This window comes from Neopsephotus bourkii, unplaced genomic scaffold (genome assembly GCF_033783945.1).
Source record: "Neopsephotus bourkii isolate Nb327-2 ecotype Australia unplaced genomic scaffold, CSIRO-AGI_Nbou_v1 NB_1008, whole genome shotgun sequence".
Lineage (NCBI taxonomy): Eukaryota > Metazoa > Chordata > Aves > Psittaciformes > Psittacidae > Neopsephotus > Neopsephotus bourkii.
In genome coordinates, this window is record NW_026901498.1 from 75,734 (window position 1) to 92,600 (window position 16,867).

General features: G+C 54.5%; 1 protein-coding gene across 2 annotated transcripts in view; it reads left to right on the top strand.

The window, feature by feature from the left end:
• The first annotated feature begins 5,887 nt into the window (after positions 1–5,887).
• The window catches only part of ZFPM1 (zinc finger protein, FOG family member 1), a 34,545-nt gene continuing 23,565 nt past the window's right edge, over positions 5,888–16,867 (top strand). Inside the window, exon 1 of one of the 2 annotated variants that reach the window (XM_061360032.1) lies at positions 5,888–6,049. In XM_061360032.1, coding sequence (XP_061216016.1) covers positions 5,983–6,049 — 67 coding nt within the window. In that variant the 5' untranslated portion in view covers positions 5,888–5,982. The remainder of the gene's footprint in view (positions 6,050–16,867) is intronic. The other variant, XM_061360033.1, reaches the window with a different exon arrangement.

The following is a 16,867-nucleotide window of genomic DNA, read 5'->3' on the forward strand; positions in this document are numbered from 1 at the left end:
TTCCCTGTCTGAGTGATGTTTGTGGGATATTTCTCCTTGGTTGCGTCCCACACCCTGCAGTCCCTTCCTCCTGCACACATCTCCAACCAAATGGTGATGTTTCTAATTGACACTTGAATGCTCTGCACAACTGCATGGTGTCGTGAGTGCAGGGGGATGTTGGTGCTGCTGCCATCACCTTGCAATCACTTGCAAAGCAGTGGAGCTTCTCAATGATGGAGATGTTTGTGCATCTCCTCTTCCCCACTGCATCTTGCCCAAGTTCTACTCATGGCATGAGTGTCTTGTCCTGGGGGGAGAAAACAAAAGCCCAATGTGATTGTGATGTCCCAGTCTGGTCACCATTAACTGCTGATGGTAATGGCTCAGTTTGGTCATCACCAGTTGGGAATGGTAATGGCCCAGTTTAATAATCATTAGTTGGTGATGGTGATAGCAATGACCCAGTTTGATCATTACCAGCTGTTGATGGTGAAGCCCCAGCTTGGTCACCACCAGTTGGTGGTAGTGGTGACCCAGTTTGGTCACCATCAGTTGGTGGCGTTGATAACAACGGCCCAGTTTGGTCATCACCAGATAGTAATGGTGATGGCCCAGTTTAGCCGTCACCAACTGGTAATGGTGACCAGCCCAGTTTGGTTATCCCAAATTTGTCCTCAAGCTAACCTTTGCCAGCGTAGCACTGAGGTCTGAAGGTAGGATGCTGACACAAAGCCAGGCATATTATATTCTTTAATTACTGTTGCAATCATAACATTGAAACGCTGTCAATGAGAGATAGCTCGTAACTGCGGGCTAGAATCCTTGCCACTTGGGGCTTGTAACTAAAACTGCAGGATTAATTTGATTAATTGATAGAATTATTTTCCAAACTACTCTTTTGTTTATGGAGGCTTAAAATGCTTTCCGCCCGCACCCTCCTGGTGTGTTGCAGAGTGGAGATAAAGTGCCTGAAAATAATTAGTATGGCTTAATTTAGGGAAAAAAATAACCTCAAAAGAATTTTGCAGAAAATTTAAGGCAGCACATTTTACTTTGTTTTGGCAGGAAATATTATGGAGCTGGAAATGGGACTTTTATGTTTTCCCTCTACTATATTTCACCAGGGCAGCAAACCCATGAGGCAGAGGAGTATTTCATGTTACTGCAGCTCTCCTGCACCTCCAAATTGGTAACATGGGCAACTGGAAATGAAGTCTCCTGGGGTCACAGGTTTGCTGCAGAGGATGGGACCTGTCCCCTGGGCCCTGGGGAGGGTGTGGGGGCATCATCCACCTTATTGCAGCACAGGCTACAAGTGATGCTCACCTTGGGTACCGCTCCCTCCTGAATACTGCTCCCTGGGGTGATGCTAACATCATCCCTGCAGCTCTGAAGGCTGAAATACTCCATTCTTCCCTTTCCCCTCTAAATGAGAGTGGGTTTTTTCCCCATCGTCTCCCCCTACTCTCACCCACATCCCCTTCCCACCGTGCCAGTGCCTGCTGAGCAGGAGACCCCCCCCCGTCCATCAGCTCCCTAAAGCCCCTGGGTTTGCTGAGTCCTGCATTATCCGGCAGTGCTTGTCACTTGGAAGATTGCAGGCCCCTGTCAACATAATTCCAGTGAGGAAGGCAAAGCCTGGCAGCTTCTCCTGGCTGCAGATTAACTCACTGCTCAGCGGGTGCCAGCAGCACAGGGAGAAACACATGGCACCGGGCACATCCAGGGGTCCTGGGGCTGCACCTCATTGGGATGCATGGCTGTGCTGCACCATCCTCACCCCAATCCACACCCTCCACAGATGGGGGTGACCACACAGCCGGCCCCAGAGTGGCTGGTTCTGAACAGGGGGTGCCTGGCACTACATGGAGGCCCTTAGGGGATTTCTTGGCTTCTTGTCACCACCCTTAATTCTGCTGTCTGCTATTCAAGCCCCCCCCCCCCCCCCCCATCCCCAAATCCAGCCAGCCTTTCTTCTTCAGCTGCACACCCAAGTTTCTGAGCTGGAGGTGCTTTAAGCCTCTCCATAAAGCCTGAAGGATAACGGGATCCACCATGGTTGTCACACTGCTAGCAAGGGCTAAAGATTTATACTTTTTTTCCCTTGCTCCTGAGTCAAATCTGGCCGTTCCTTGCACAGCAGGAATTTAAACCCCAGCTCCCACGTCTCCCTGGCCATATGTGTGTAATGACCACACACTCCCCCGGGCTGCTGCCTCCCTAATGCTGAATTCTCTTCAGGCAGGGGAATCCTAAGCCTGGGTTGCTGCAGAGTGTGGGGCCAGGGGTGCAGGGGGAGCTGAGGACATAACACAGGAGCAATGCACCCACCCAGGGGCTGCCATCCTGCCAGCAGTGAAGCCCCTCAAGCTGCATCCCGGTTTTGCTGTCTAATCCCTGGGGGTACCAGTTCTTTTGTGAGTTAGAGCATCGTCCCCATACTGGGTGATCACTACGGGTGGGAGGAGTAAGCATTGAGAAATGCCAGCCTTGAACCTGGGAACACTGAGCTCCAGCAGCATCCAGCATCGTGTTTGCATCATCTCTTTCAACCCGAAACCCACCTCAGCCCCCGGGAGCCCCGAACCCCCGCAGCAGCATCTCTGCCGAGGACATGCCCAGGTCACAGAGAACCCCTGGCTCTCTGCAGCTGCCTGGGGCTGAGCCACCAGCAGGTGACAAGTGGCACCCAGGGCCCCGTTCTGCTGCCGGTAGGTGGCAGAGCCCTTCTGCAGCGCACCCAGCACGCAGCCCCACTGGCCTTGGCCAGCCTGCAGGCGAAGGGGCACCGAGACGCCATTCCTCCTCCTTGAGACGAAACAATAAACTCCCTAAACCACGGCTTTCTGCGACTGCAAAGAGCTGAGCTGTGCCACCGACTGGGGCAGCCCGTGGTCCTGCGAGCAGCAAGACCCCCTTCGGGATGCTCAGCGCAGCATCCAGCATCACTGCCCCTCATCCCCGAAACACAGCCAAAGCAGAGCCTTAGCTTTTCCCATTTACATTCCTCTGCCGACACCTCCTCTCCCTGCGTCTCTAATAATATCACCCCAGATTAATTGGCACTAATACAAATGTACACAGCTCCATAAAAAGATGTCACCTCACTCACAATGGGGGAAACGGCTGCTCACGCATTATCTCTGCTCTGCAGGCGTGTAATTCACTCCTCGGGAAAACACGCTATTTATTCTGTTACCCTATAACAATCTCTCTGCAAACACAACAGGATCGGGGAGGGGGGGAACACCCATCCATGCCACTGTCACCAGCACCGTGCTGGTTGTCCCCATGCAGGGGCACCCATGGGTCCCACACATGGCAGGGCGGGATGCACACAGTGATGGGGCAGGGAGATGCAGGACTTGAGGACATCCCCATGTTAGAGATGTGACCCTTGGCCCTTCGTTGGTTGATGCAACTGCAAATTCTCTGGCCTGGGGGGATCTAAGAAGCTTTGGGACGGTGCCAAAAAGCTAATTAAAAGGGTGATGGTAAGGAATGTGCAAGGGGAAGGACTGCAACCTGTTTCCTCCCTGCAGTGGGGCTCCCCTCCCCAAGGCAGGGCTGCACGCAGGTGTTCGGCACACATCAGCTCCATCGAGGCTTTTGGGGCTTCTTACAGCAGGGGTGAGATGCATCCCCCCCAAAAGCTGTGACAACAACCAGGGTCTGTCCCCTCAGCCCCCCAAGGAAAGCTGTCACTGCTTCTTCTAGCACAAAGACCCAGGAAAATCCAGCATACCCCTGCTCTGTTCTGGAGAGAGGAATTTTGGGTGCCCTATTTGCATCTGCTTACACCCACACCTCCCAGGTCCATGCAGTTAATGGTGGTGCATCAAATTCACATGCCCAGTGCATAAGGCAGGTGCTGTGAGCGGTGCCAGCAGGCGATGCCATGGATGTGTCAGAGGAACTGTCTGTGATGCTGCACTGGCCTCCAACCCCGAAACACCTGCAGCCACGCTGGGGAGGAGGGATGGAGACCTCCCAGAAGCAGCAGAGCTTTGGCTCCCATCAACCAGGCCCTGACGGAGTCAGCACCCATCACGGTTGATGCAAAGCAGAAACTGCTCAAGCCTCCTTAGGCTGGACCCTGCAAAGTTGTCGCTGGCGGATGTTTGATTTCATCCCACAGATGAGTTGTGGTGGGAAGAGAAAGCCTTTGGAAGCAGAGCTGCCTGCCCTGGGGTGTGATGGTCTCCAGGAAGGCGGTGATTCGGGGCCAAAAGAGATGAAAAACGTCAGCAGGACCATTTCAGGGGGTGACCGGTCAAGCAGGGGGAGATCAAAGCCTCATCCTCAGCAGCATCTTCCTCCCTGGATGATTTGGGGCTTTTTCTTTTTCTTTTTTTCCCTGGAACCTTTCTTAATTCCTAACTTAATTTCATTTGACATCCTCATTGCCGGCTTGACCTCTTTACTGGCATGATGTTCTGCTTAAAACTCATTATCCCACCATTGAAACAGGAAGTTAATTAAAAAACCTTTAAACAAAAGAACAGAAAAAGAGAGGGGAAGAGGAAAAAAAAACGAGCACACCCCATGTCCAGTGATAGATGGAGGGGGGACATGGCCAAGACGCTTTGCCATGTCATGTCCCCACAGTCACCTGCTCTCCCACTGATCCAGAAATTGCATTAATAATTGGTACCATAAGCTGTCACTGCTGGAAAACCCCCCACCCTGAGCTGAGATCAGCCATGGCCAAGGGCCAGGATTGGCAGAAATGATCATTTTTCACAGAGGAATATTCCCATCACGGACCCATTTAGCCCCAATATTGCCACCTGGCTGCATGCTCATGGTGAGGACTGGCTCACACGGTTGCGATGATGCCAAGGGGGACCCCAGCACCCCAACACTGGCCCCAGTGTGTTCCCACACCCCAAGAAGGTGTCACAGTGACCCTGGAAGCTGCAAATGGGACTTCTTGGACCACTCATCTACAAATGAGTGGGATTTTAAGCTGGGTTTGTGATTCCAAAGAGAGAGACTCTCATCAGAAGGTCCAGAAGGCCCCACAGGAGTCTTTGAGGACTTCCAAGGGGAGGATTGGGAGCTCAGTGCCAGGCACTGAGGTCCCAGAAGGGGGGGGATTGGTGGACTCATGGGAATTTAGCACCTTCAAGAGGCGGTGTGTGGGTGAATTTGGACCCTAAAGTGTGGGATGGGGACACAAAAAGAGAGGTTGGGATCCCAAAGGAGGGGTTTAAGGACCCTGAATGGGAGTTGGGGGTCCCAAAGGAGTGGGTTGGGGACCTCAAAGGGGGACTACGGTCCCAAAGGAGTGAGTTGGGAAACCCAAAGGAGGATTGGAGACATCAAAAGAGGACTTTGGAAAATGCAGGAGGGCTTGGGGAGACCAAGGGAGGGTTGCGGACCCCAGAAGGGGAGTTTGGGACACGCAGGGGGGGCTTGGGGACCCCAAAGGTGGGCTGGGGACCCCAACAGGGGGGAGGACCCCAAAGGGCCAGGGTCCCAAGGCAGAGGACTGGGGGCCTCACGGGAGGCGTAGGGACCCCCAAGTGGTGCTAAGGACCCCGGGGAGCCCTCGGGGACCTTCGGGGGGGGGGGGGTTGGCTCCCATCCCCTCCATTGATCAGACCCCCCGTGGGATCACCGCCCCTAGCCCCGCCCCTCGCGGCGGCGGCCGCCTGCTACGCCATCCGGTGGGCGTGGCCATCGGTGGGGCCCATGGCCTATAGGCGTCCGCGGCGGGGGCTGGCCCCGCCCCCGAGGAACGTTCCGCGGGTTTAATCCTCCGCGGCGCCCCATTGAGAAAATCCCGCGGCGGCGGCAGCGGCGGCTCCGCTCCGCCCGAGCTCGGCCCCGGCCCCGGCCCCGGCCCCGGCCCCGGCCCGGCAGCGCCGGCGGGAGGCACGGACGGAGGGAGGGCGGGCGGGCGGGCATGCGAGCAGCCGGCAGCCCGCCCGCCGCCACCCACCTGCCGCCTGCCCAGCCGCCAGCCGCAGCGCCGGGCTCGCCCCTCGCCGAGCGATGTCCAGGAGGAAACAGAGCAACCCCCGGCAGATCAAACGTGAGTCCCCGCTACCGGTGCCTCCGGGTCCCCGCTCTCCGTAATGCGCCCCTTACTGCGTGTATTTGCCCCAACCCCTCGGCGGCAGCTGCCCCGGCACCCCGGGACTGCCTTCACCCCATCCCCGGTGCCCGTTCCCGCTACCGGCCGCCCACTTATGGTCCCGTCCCCGCCGCCTCTTTCTCTCCCCGCCACCGCGGTGACTCCGGTACCGGCTCCCGATGGGGCCCCGATAAGGCTGTAAAATATTCCGTTCTGCAAGTCCCGTCCTGATAACATCGCTCTGTCGGGACGGCCTGAAATTGTGATCTTATCTCCCGCGCCTGCCTCCCATCCAGCGCTGTGAGCCGGGGCGAGGGGCTCCCCAGACACCCCTCCTCAGCTCTGTCAGCAACTCCTCACCGCGGCTACAGCACCCTCGCCCTGCCAGGGGCTCCCCTTAATGCACGGGGACCCCACATTTACCATCGTCCCCCTGACCGCGCTCGCCTCCACCTTTCGCCCTGCCCGGTGCCCCCCGTCCTCCCGCTTCTCGCCCCATCCCAGGGCTGCAACACCTCCGGCTGACGGCAGGAGGGACCACCGAGGTGTCCCACGGGACCTCGGCCACCACCCAGGTGCCCCCCCCCCTTTCCTATGTGCTATCTCTAGAGGGTCGTGCACCCCACGATCCAACCCGCGGGCTGGGGTCTGGTTTCGATCCATCAGGGATGTGCCGCCTGCACCGAGAAATCCTGTAAAGTGCTGGAAGTTTTTCGGTGACAGGCTTCGCTTTGGCTTTCCTCCCTTCCTCTCTTGGTGTGTGTGTGTGTGTGTTTTTTCTTCTTTCCCCCTCGAGTCGATGGAAGCTGGTGATAAGAGCGAGATGGGAGGATAGGGAAGGCTGGCCACCATGTGATAATCTAGCTTTATCTTTCTCTTGAAATAATTGCAAGGCTGAGTTGCACCTACCTGTTTCCCTGCCTGGGGTGATTGCTCTGGTGATAAAGCTCAGCTAGACTTTTACCCGGGTAGAGTTAAAAATAGTCCCAGCTAGCTGCCTCCTGTATGGTGCTTTTTTTTTTTCCTGGTGATAGTTTTCTCCTTCAGCTTTATCCAACTTCCGCGGTTTTATTTCGGCAAACAGCCCGGCAGCCCTGCGATCCCTCCCTGGGTAATGCCAGCCCATTAAACCGGGAGCGTTGAGACCTAAGTGAGCGGGAGCGTTGCAGCCGCTGATGGAGGTGATAGCTGCATGTGTACTGGGGACATGCTGATGGTGGGATGCCCATAATGTCCCGGCACCCAGTGGTGTGAACCACTTGGGGTGGGGGGGGAATGTGTCTGGATGAGGCTGCAGCAGCTTGGCCGGGCAAAGGCAGCTCGTATCTCCTTCCTCTGCTGCTTTTCTGCAGAGATGTGAAGAAATGATAAAGTGGGAGGCTGATCTCAGGCCGCCGGCGATGGCCAAAAGTGATTAAAAGCTGAAAGCTTGGATCCCTTCCTGTATGTGTCAACATGAAAACAGTCATTAGAGCCGGCGAGCGTGGCGAGAGCGCCTTGCCGCTGCCTCCGACGGCTCTCCCCGCCGAGGGAAGGTATGCATGAATCAGGGCTCCGGTAACCAGACTCCTCTCATGTACAGACCGGACCTGTTTCCACAAAGTCTATCCTCCTTATCATCTCGGCTGGAGCATTAAAAACCTCCTCCAGATCGGTATCTGCTGATTTTATTTTCCTGGGTGACGCTATGTTCTCGCTTTGGCTTCATCTCTTCTGGGGTTTGGGTTCTGTGTTGGGGTGTTTTTCTTCAAGCTCGATGCGATGTGCAGATAGGCTCACAGGGGAGATCGCCGGGAGAGCGGGCGATTGCCAAGAGCGATAAGGCGAAGATCAGACACCGGACTATATTTAACCAGCTGCTTTAACCTTCTTCTTCTTCATCTTCGCTCGTTGGGTCGCAGCGACGTGGTGCTGGAGGGGGACGATGCTACTGGTGATGTGGGATCCCTCTGAGCACCCAACTCTGCCCATGGCACGCAGTGATGAGGCTTTGAAACCTGATTGCATCTATGTGGTGGCTTCCAATAGCGGAGAGCACTTATAAAACACCCAGAGCATTTATCTATCCCATTTTGCAGGGTACCTGCCCAGCGAGGACAGTTGCTTTTCACCTCCTTGCTCCATCCATGGCTCTAAACCCCAGCACCACCACCCCCCCTCCCCTTGCAGCAGCTGCTGCTTTATAGGGTTTGGTGGTTGAGGTTTCTTTTTTTCCTCTTTATTTTTTTTGCTGTCTTTTGTTCTGCTGGTAGATAGATGTGAGCGGCTGATAGAGAGCAGGAGCTGATCTCCAACCCAGATAGCCTGTTATATTTATTAACTTCAAACATGGGAGCGCGGGCACCGGGCTGATGAGCGAGGCTGCTGGCAGCTGCCTGTGCGTGCATTCGCAGCGCCGGGTCTTCGATGGGGGAAGCTGATAAGCAGGAGATTGATCTCGTCTTGCTGATGTGTCTCTCCCTCTGTTGTTGTTCTAATATATATACACTATTCTTTTTTGTTTCCCCTTCCGAAATTAGCTGGAAATGAACAATTTTTGTAGTAGTTGCAGAGGCCTGTTTGTGGCTTTTTTCTCTTCTTTTCTTTTCTTTTTTTTTTTTTTCCCTTTTCTCTTTCATTCTGCTTTCAGCAACAGTAGATCTTGAGCTCCTGATAAGCACCCAGGCCCGATCTCCATCCTGATAGAGATTGCCAGGCATGATAAGGACCACTTATCTCTCCCCACCAGACTGAAGCAGGATTCACTACAACAACAAACACAGCAAAGAGGGGCAAAAGGGCTCCAACAATTTGTTCCATTGCAAATGTGATTAATGCAGGCACTTTAATTATCTGATGGGGGGCAGCTGCATATGTGTTTTTATTTCTCAAGGTGTTTCAGGCTCTTTCTCTCCCCTATGTGCCCTGTGAAACAAGCTGGGCTGAGCAGCCAAGCTCTCCCCAGTGTGTGTTATCAGCTGCAGATGTTGCATTAGTTTGATGAGAGCTTTGACTTTCTTTTTTGATTGTTATCTCCCATTCTGCTTTGCGGAGCAAACACAAGGGCTGGGGCGGGTGACAAAAACACCATCATATTTTCGCATGTGGATTTTCTTTAATTGCTATTAGATGGTGTGAGATAGCGACAGCGATCTGCACTGTTAAGCCCCGCCGCCTCTCGATGGGGTGGTTTGGGTTGGGGTTTGTTATTTTCCCTTCCTCTTTGGCTGCTCTCTGCTCCTGTGTGGGCTCTGCAGTGATGCTGGGCACCGGGTCACGGTACTGGACAGGGAGTTTGGTGCTGGTCAGGCCGTGGGAGCGTCCTTGCCGGGAGCCTGGAAAACTGCATTTCTTGTACAGATGTCGGTAGCCAGCACAGAGTCTATTTTAAGCAGCGGCGTGGTGAGCCGGTGGCGTGGGATGCTCCTGGCACGCCTCCTGCTCTTCTCCCACTGCCTTTTCTCACTGAGCTGCTCCTCTCCATTCAGTCCTTGCGGGTGACTAACTGCCTCCACTTGCTTGTTCTTTCCCCCCCGCCTCCCATCACTTTGATGCTGCTCTGCTTTTCCATCACTGCCAGCCTCTCTGCCTCAGTTTCCCCATTCAGGGATGCTCTGGGGAGGTGTCTTACCCTGGGGAGGGGAGGGTTTGGTACCTGCTCCCCAGGGATGAGCTGGGTAAAGGCAGGGTCTCCCAGAACCGGTATGTTCTGCACCTCCTCAGGGGCTGTCTCAGCATTGGAACCCCCCCCCCCCGTACCCTGCTCTAAGCACCCCAAGGGTGGCATCCGTGTGTCCCATATGTCTGCTACACCCACGGGTGCTGCTTGCCAACCCCTCCCCACTTGTGCAAGCCCCATCCCGAGGCATTTGCCAGCCCTTGCTCATTGGCATCCTGAAGTGACGGCTCCTGGGTGCAGGCAGCAAAGCCCTGTGGCACATCTGCCCCCGCAGCAGCTCTGCCCATCCCAGCTCCTGCCAGCCTCTTGGGATGTGCCATGGGTGACATCAGAGGCTCCTGGAGGTGAGGACCTGATGTGATCCCCACAGGGGTTGAGGGGGGATGACCCAGGATGGGCTGGTGATGCTGTGGTGCTGGTGGGACATCCAGTAGAGCCTGCAGCCGCCTGTGGTGAGCTCTCCTGGCCATCACCAGCTGTTTCCCTTGGCAGCACCATGGGGAAGCTGTGTTTTCACTTGTTGGAGGTGATGCTGGAAGAAGTTTCTCTCCTCTCCTGGCCACTGGTCCAGGCGTGAGCATCCCTGTGGGCCCTGTGCCTAGGAGAGGAGTTGGCACTGTGCTGGCTGATGGCCAAGGGCACAGCTCGCCTCATCCTTCCCCTGGAGCAATTGGGCCATTTACAGGGCACTGGGCTGCCATGGGACACATCATGCCTTTCCCACATGGGTGCTTCCCTTGGTGTGGGACACCCTGACAGCTCATTCTGGGCTCCTGCTCAGGGTGTATGCGCAGGGTGCCCCTTCCCACTCATCCCCATCTCAGCATCAGGCAATGTGGATGCATGCAGGAGGCTTGGAGGATGAGTACCAGAGCCAGGATGGCTGTGGCCATGCACAGGGCACCCAGCAGCATGGCAAAACCTGTTCTGCTGAGTGCCCTGGTGCACATCCCTTCCCTGCCAGCAGCCCCATGTTGGGAAGGCAGCACTGGCAATGGAGGCTGTGCCTGCTTCCATGGCCTGTGGGTGCTGGGGTTGGGTTGAGTTGTGTCTGCTGCCACCTCGTACCCCTGGGGGATGCTCCCATGGGCACCCTGAGCAGGCATGGAGCTGCAGTGATGCCCATGCTGCAGGGTCTGTCGCTGACATCCCATGCCAAAGCAGGAATGCCACCTCCGGCTGGGATTTACAGCTCTGGATCCAAGCTTGTACGGTTGGGCAAGGTCTTGTTTTCCATTGTGAATCACGAGGCCACCTAGCAAGCTGCAGGTTCCCCTTTCGCCAAGTTGTGAGTTGGCCAGCTTGGCACCCAGGGCTTGGGAAGAAAGCAATCCCTTCCCCACTGGTGTTGCAGCAGATTGTGCAAGGAGATAATAGTGCCATGGCACAGGTGATCCATGATTCCTGGAGAAGGGCAGCTCCATCCTTCCCGGAGGACCACCCAGCAATGGCAGCATCCCAAAGGCAGCGTGGCATTAAGTTGCAGGGCAGACAAGTCCTCCTGTGTACAGAGCATCCCTGGGGCAGCCTGTGCTATGTGATGCTCCTTGTGCTGGCCATGGGGTTGTGGTCCCTGCATCCCTGGGAAGGTAAGGGACCATGCTGCCCAAACCTGGGGCAGCCTGGGGACAGAGCCACTGTGCCCTGCATGGAGTTGGTGGATTTGGGATCAAACACACACATTCTGGGCAAAGGAAGAGGGTGTTTTCCATGCGTCCTGACTCGCCTGGCGCAGAAAACCCCTACATGATCTGCCTTGGAGGGCACTGGCTGAGTGACACCCTGCACAGACCATGGTGGTGCAGCCTGGTGAGAGGGATGTGAACAGCCCCAAGCATGGTCAATGCAAGGAGCACCGATGCCAGGAGCGGGGAACCCTTTTGCTTTTAACATCTCTTCTTATTTAAGTAGGAAAAAGTGTAAAACTCACTGCCAGCCCTGCACTGTGGGATCCATGAGTGCTGTGGCTGCACCGAAGGCATGGATTTTCTTCTTCCTGAGAGGAGGAGAAAACAGCTTCCCTATGCTGAAGAAGAGCAGGGGCCAACATCTCCCTGTTTTTTTCAGTGACACGTCCCATGGCTGTTTTTGTTGCCTGACTCGGGGCTTTCGGACGCTGCGGCTTGGCCAGGCTGCTGTGCTGCTGCTTGTTTTATCAGGAAAGTTCAAGTGTTTCGGGGTAATACAGTTCCCTCTTCCGATGGCTGCCCGGCAAAGGCTCCGCATTGTTCCTGCAGCAACATGTTTTTTTGGGAGGGATGAAATGCCGAAAGGAATGTAACCGCTGACCTTGGGCTGCAGTGGGGTTAAGGAGTGTGTGCCTATGAGTCACTCCAGATAAGAGCCTTCCACGGCTTTTTTGCTCCAAAATAATTCTTTATCTCCTCTTTCTCACATCAGCATATTTTCTTGACATCTCCCGTTCCATAGCACGTGGAGGAAATGTGCTTCTCTAATTTGTTCATCTGATGAAATATAGATGCATTGTTTGCTCTTGTCCTTGGCAAGCCGGGGGGTCGTGGCCCTGTGATTTGGGGAATGCTCTGTATGGTCGGTGCATGGGGCTGTGGGAATGTGCCTTAGGGTCAGTACAGAGGGCTTTGGGATGCTCGATAGAGTCAGAACATGGGGCTTTGCGGATGCTCTGTAGGTTTGGTACCCGGGGTGCGTATGGCTCACCTCAGGGTTGGTACCTGGAATGCGCAGGAGGATGCTCAAGCGGGAGAGCATCATGCTCCGTGTTACCAGCTCTGGGGAGGACAAGCTGCTTTCAGCTTCCCCTCCCTGCTCCAGCGGGAAGTTTGGCCGCTCACTCGCTTCTCCGTCTCCCAGCTGAGGCCTCTCATGCTACTTCCAGCTCCTATGATAATGCGGAAAGTTGAACTGGCCCCATTACTGCGCTGCGATGGTTGCCTCGATAACGCCCCGATAATGGCAGCGATAGCGGCAGCTCGGTAGCCAATGGCTCTGCTGCTCCTCCCATTAACATTCCCCACCACGGACCGGCTCGGAGCTGCCTATCTGCTCTCCATTTCCACTCCTCCGCTAGATAAGAATGGAAATACTGACTTCATAGCTCACTGATTAAAGTGTCTGGATTTCTTGATAATACACAGATAAATTATGTTTTTCAAAAAGAAGGTAGGGAAGGGAGTGTGAGGGGAGGGAAAAGCCTCCAGTCCATTTTTATTACTTTTTTCTTTCCCCTTTTCCTTCTTTCTGGCCATGCTCTGTGGGCTGGGGGCTTTTCTGCTCCCAAATGTCCTCCCCAGCCTGTGCATGGGGAGGGCATTTGCAGTGGGCAAAGAGGTTTTGGGAGCTAACATGGACAGGGTGTATTGCACATGCAGTTGCATCCCTATGCTGGGATGGAGATGCTGTCCTCTGATGCCAGGGACCTGCTCCCATCACAGGAATGTTCAGCTTTGCCAGCTATGGTGATGCCACGTGGCTGTGGGATGTGATCGGGATCCTGTCACCAAGCACCAGCAGGGGCACAGGGGTGCTCAGGAAGCATCTGCCTTTCTATACCTGAGCCTCACTGGTTCTGCTATAGGATGCTGCCCACTCCCGTGGGATGTTTTAGGACTAACCTCATCCCACTGGCTGATCCAGGCTTAAGGATTGAGTTTCCTCACTCATCCCTGTTAAAGCAAATGGGGCTTCCAGACTTCTTGGTTCCTCGCACTGGAGAAGGTATCAACCACAGAAATCTAAGTTTGTTTCATCTAAATATAAAACTAAAGAGCAAACAGTCTAAAGTTCATTTTTTAATGTGCTGCCCCATTCCAGTTGGGCTGCTCTCTTTATTTTTTTTAGGGGAACTGTGATAAAAAGCAGTGATAAAGCCAGGGCTGTTTTGTGTAGGAGTCGGTATCTGCGTTATCTATCTCCCTTTTTCACTCTCCGAGCAGCTCTGTTGTTTTTTACTCTTATCTCGCTCCACCAAAATGCCAAGAACAGGAAAAAAAAGAAAAAAAAATTAAAAAGAGACAGCACAGGCACGTTTGCATGGAGCAAACTCAGCATCCATGGAGCCGGGCAGGAGCAGCCACCCTGCCTGGAGCTGGAGGGAGAGGAGGGTCAGGGGTGCCGGGTGAAGGTGCAGATGATGGAGGGGATGTGCCATAAAGGATGCTTGTGCTGGTCCAGGGAAGGCTGTGATGTGCGGGAGCAGGTAGCACATCACATGTTTTAGGGGACAATGCTGTTCCAGTGGGTTCTGGTAACCCTCATCTGGTCCCAGTGCCAGCAGCCCACCCTGCTTCTTGCTTTCCTGGTGCCTTTCTGCTCCTGGAGCACACCCAGTCCCTGCTCATTGCTTCATTGTTGGTTGCAGACCGCACTGTGGTCCAGGATGGCACTGGGCACCGCAGCCAGAGCATCTTCAGTGATGGGTCTAGTGGCCTCCTGCGCCACAGCCACCATCATCCCTGTCCCCATCCCTTCATCCTTGTCTGAGCCTGGTGCTATCATGTACTGAGAGAGCCTGAAATCTGTCCCCATTCCGGTCCCAGCAGCCCTTGGCAGTGGGATGTACCCGTGAGGACCTGAAGCTACTTCTCACGAGGAGGAGCATGGTTCCAACGCAGCATCTCTGGGTTAATTTGCTGCTATGTTAGCAAAGAACTTGACCTCTGTCCTTGCCATCACCTGGTGCTGGTGGGCTCTTCAGGGCTGTGCTGCCGGGTGCACATCCCTCCCCACTCCCAGCCATTCCTGACTGGAGCAGCTTTATTCCAGGTGGGAGAAAAAGGACCGGAATTGAGGGGCTTTCACCCAGAAGACCTCCCTTTGGCCAGGAGCAGTGGTAGCAATGAGCCTTGCGTGTCCATGCCACCTTGCATGCTCATCGCATTTGGAGCCTGATCTTCATGGATGGAGTTTCCTTCTGCATTATCAGGATATCTAGCTGATTCCTAAATGTGGGCTCACACTGGTGCCCAAATCCTGTGTTAAGCATCTCAAACTGCTCTGGGATGGGGACTGGGATGGAGGACACCCCTGGGTCCCCCAGTAAGGATGCGCTGCAGAGGGTCCCACCAGCTCCTTCAGCTTCCCTCTTGTGCTTCGAGCATCATCTCCTCATCCTGTCTCCCCTGCCAGCTGGGAAGGCAGGACTGCGTTAAGCATCACATCCCCTTCTCGCAGTGCAATCTGCTCCCATCCATCTGATGTGCCAGGCCTGGGGACGGCTCTATTAGACTCTCTCCTCTCTTAAAATCTATCAGGGCGTTATCAGCCCCATCTGAAACGTAAAGTCACTTCATTGTCATTGTCCCTGTATTTTCTTTCTCATTACTTTCCCGTGCCCCCCCCTCAGCCTGTATGTGTCGTGTGTGTGTGTGTGTCCCCCACAGCCGCTGTTTGATATGATGCGGGCTCTCTCGCTATTAGTATTAGTAATCGCGGCCCCTGAAGTGAAACAATCTCCTGTAATCTATCAGCGGTTTATCGGCCCTATCTGAGCGCCGGGAATGGCTGGGCTCGGCGATGGCGCCATGCTCGGCCGCTGATAAAGTTACAGAGTTCAGGCGGTGATGAATGTTAAGTAACTGCACCCCGCGCAGATAGGATATGGACTTGGCAGGGGGAGCAGCTCCGCCTGAAACCAATCTCTCCCCTATCAGCAGAGCTGCTTTTTCTCAGGCTCTGCTTCTCCACAGCTCCATTCTTCCCCCCCCTGTTCCCCATGGTTATAACTGGGGAGTTCCCATGGGGTGGCACCACCCCAGGTTGCAGAGGGATGCTCGAGGTGCTATGGACCCATGGGTGCTGTGCGTTGCTGGGGGTACCACACTGTTGCGGTGGTTGGGATGCTGCAGGGTATGAACATGAGTGTTCCCCCATCAACAATGGTAGCATCCCCCTGTGAGCACTTGCAGGATCTTCCCCACCATGAGAAGTCGCAGCAGTCGCACCACCTTCATTCCCTCTCTGTACCCTTCATTCACCTTCTGGACAAGCTAGGCCTAAAGACATAATAAATGTAATAATAAATAATTATAAATACCCCCCCGTGAGCAATTGCAGCATCACCCACCGCCTCCGCTCCCCAACCATCCTTTATGCCTCTCCTGGGTGAATTAGACTAAATACTTTATAAATTTAATTATATATTATCATAAATCCCCCCCTACAAGCAGTAGTAGCATCTCTTGTTGCGAGCAATTGCAGCATCCCACCAGCAATCATAGCATCCCCCCCACACCTTCATTCCCTTGCTCTCCTTCGTTCCCCTCCTGGATAAATTAGGTATAATTTAATGATAAATTATTAAAAGTCTATTATAAATCCATCCCTCCACCTACCAGCTCCCCAAACATATCTCTTTTTTTTTTTACCTTGCCCTTTAACACAGGGCACTGCGGGAAGGATCAGGGCGAGTTTTATCTGGTGGTGATGGAGAAGGGCCCCACATTAGAGATAGGTACTGCTGGGGTTGGCCTCAACCGCTATCGCCTCCACGCATGGGGCTGATATTTCATGTGCTGATATCCATGGTGGGAGCCCGGCCCAGGGATGCTGCAGCTGAGCTGATAGGGCGTAGGGCTGATTTGTGCTCAAGAAGGTCCGTTTTCCTCCAAAATGAGGTCTTGAGTAGGGGTCTTGCCCACCAGGACCCCCTTTTATGAACAGCATTGCAATGTAATGCTGGATCCCAGCAGCATCAGCCAAGAGGAGGGGGAAAATAACCCACTGGATAACGTGACCTTTGAGGACTGGTGTCATTTCCCAGCCACTGAAACCTCATTTACCCTCGACCGCAGTGCTTGGCATCCCTGATCCTCTGGGAACAGGCTCGGGGGTACCCGAGGTCATGGGTGAAAGCAAACATTAATACATACCAGGGAAAAATTGGGTGAGAAGAGGCGGGCTGGTATCCCATCAGATACCAGTGGTTTTTGGATCTGCAGCCCAGGTTGCTCTCTGGGTGTTGCTTGCTGCGGGGCGGACACGGCACAACCCTGCTACAAGACCCTGGGGAATCCCCAACCTGGGCCAGGCCCCACAGAATCACTTGGAGATGGTTTTGCAACCAGTGCAAGGAAGGATCACGAGTGGCTGTGACCCTCTCCATGGGTGTCTTTCTATGGGGAGTACCAGTTCCTTTGCCTGCTCCTGCAACACTTTGCCCATGGCTG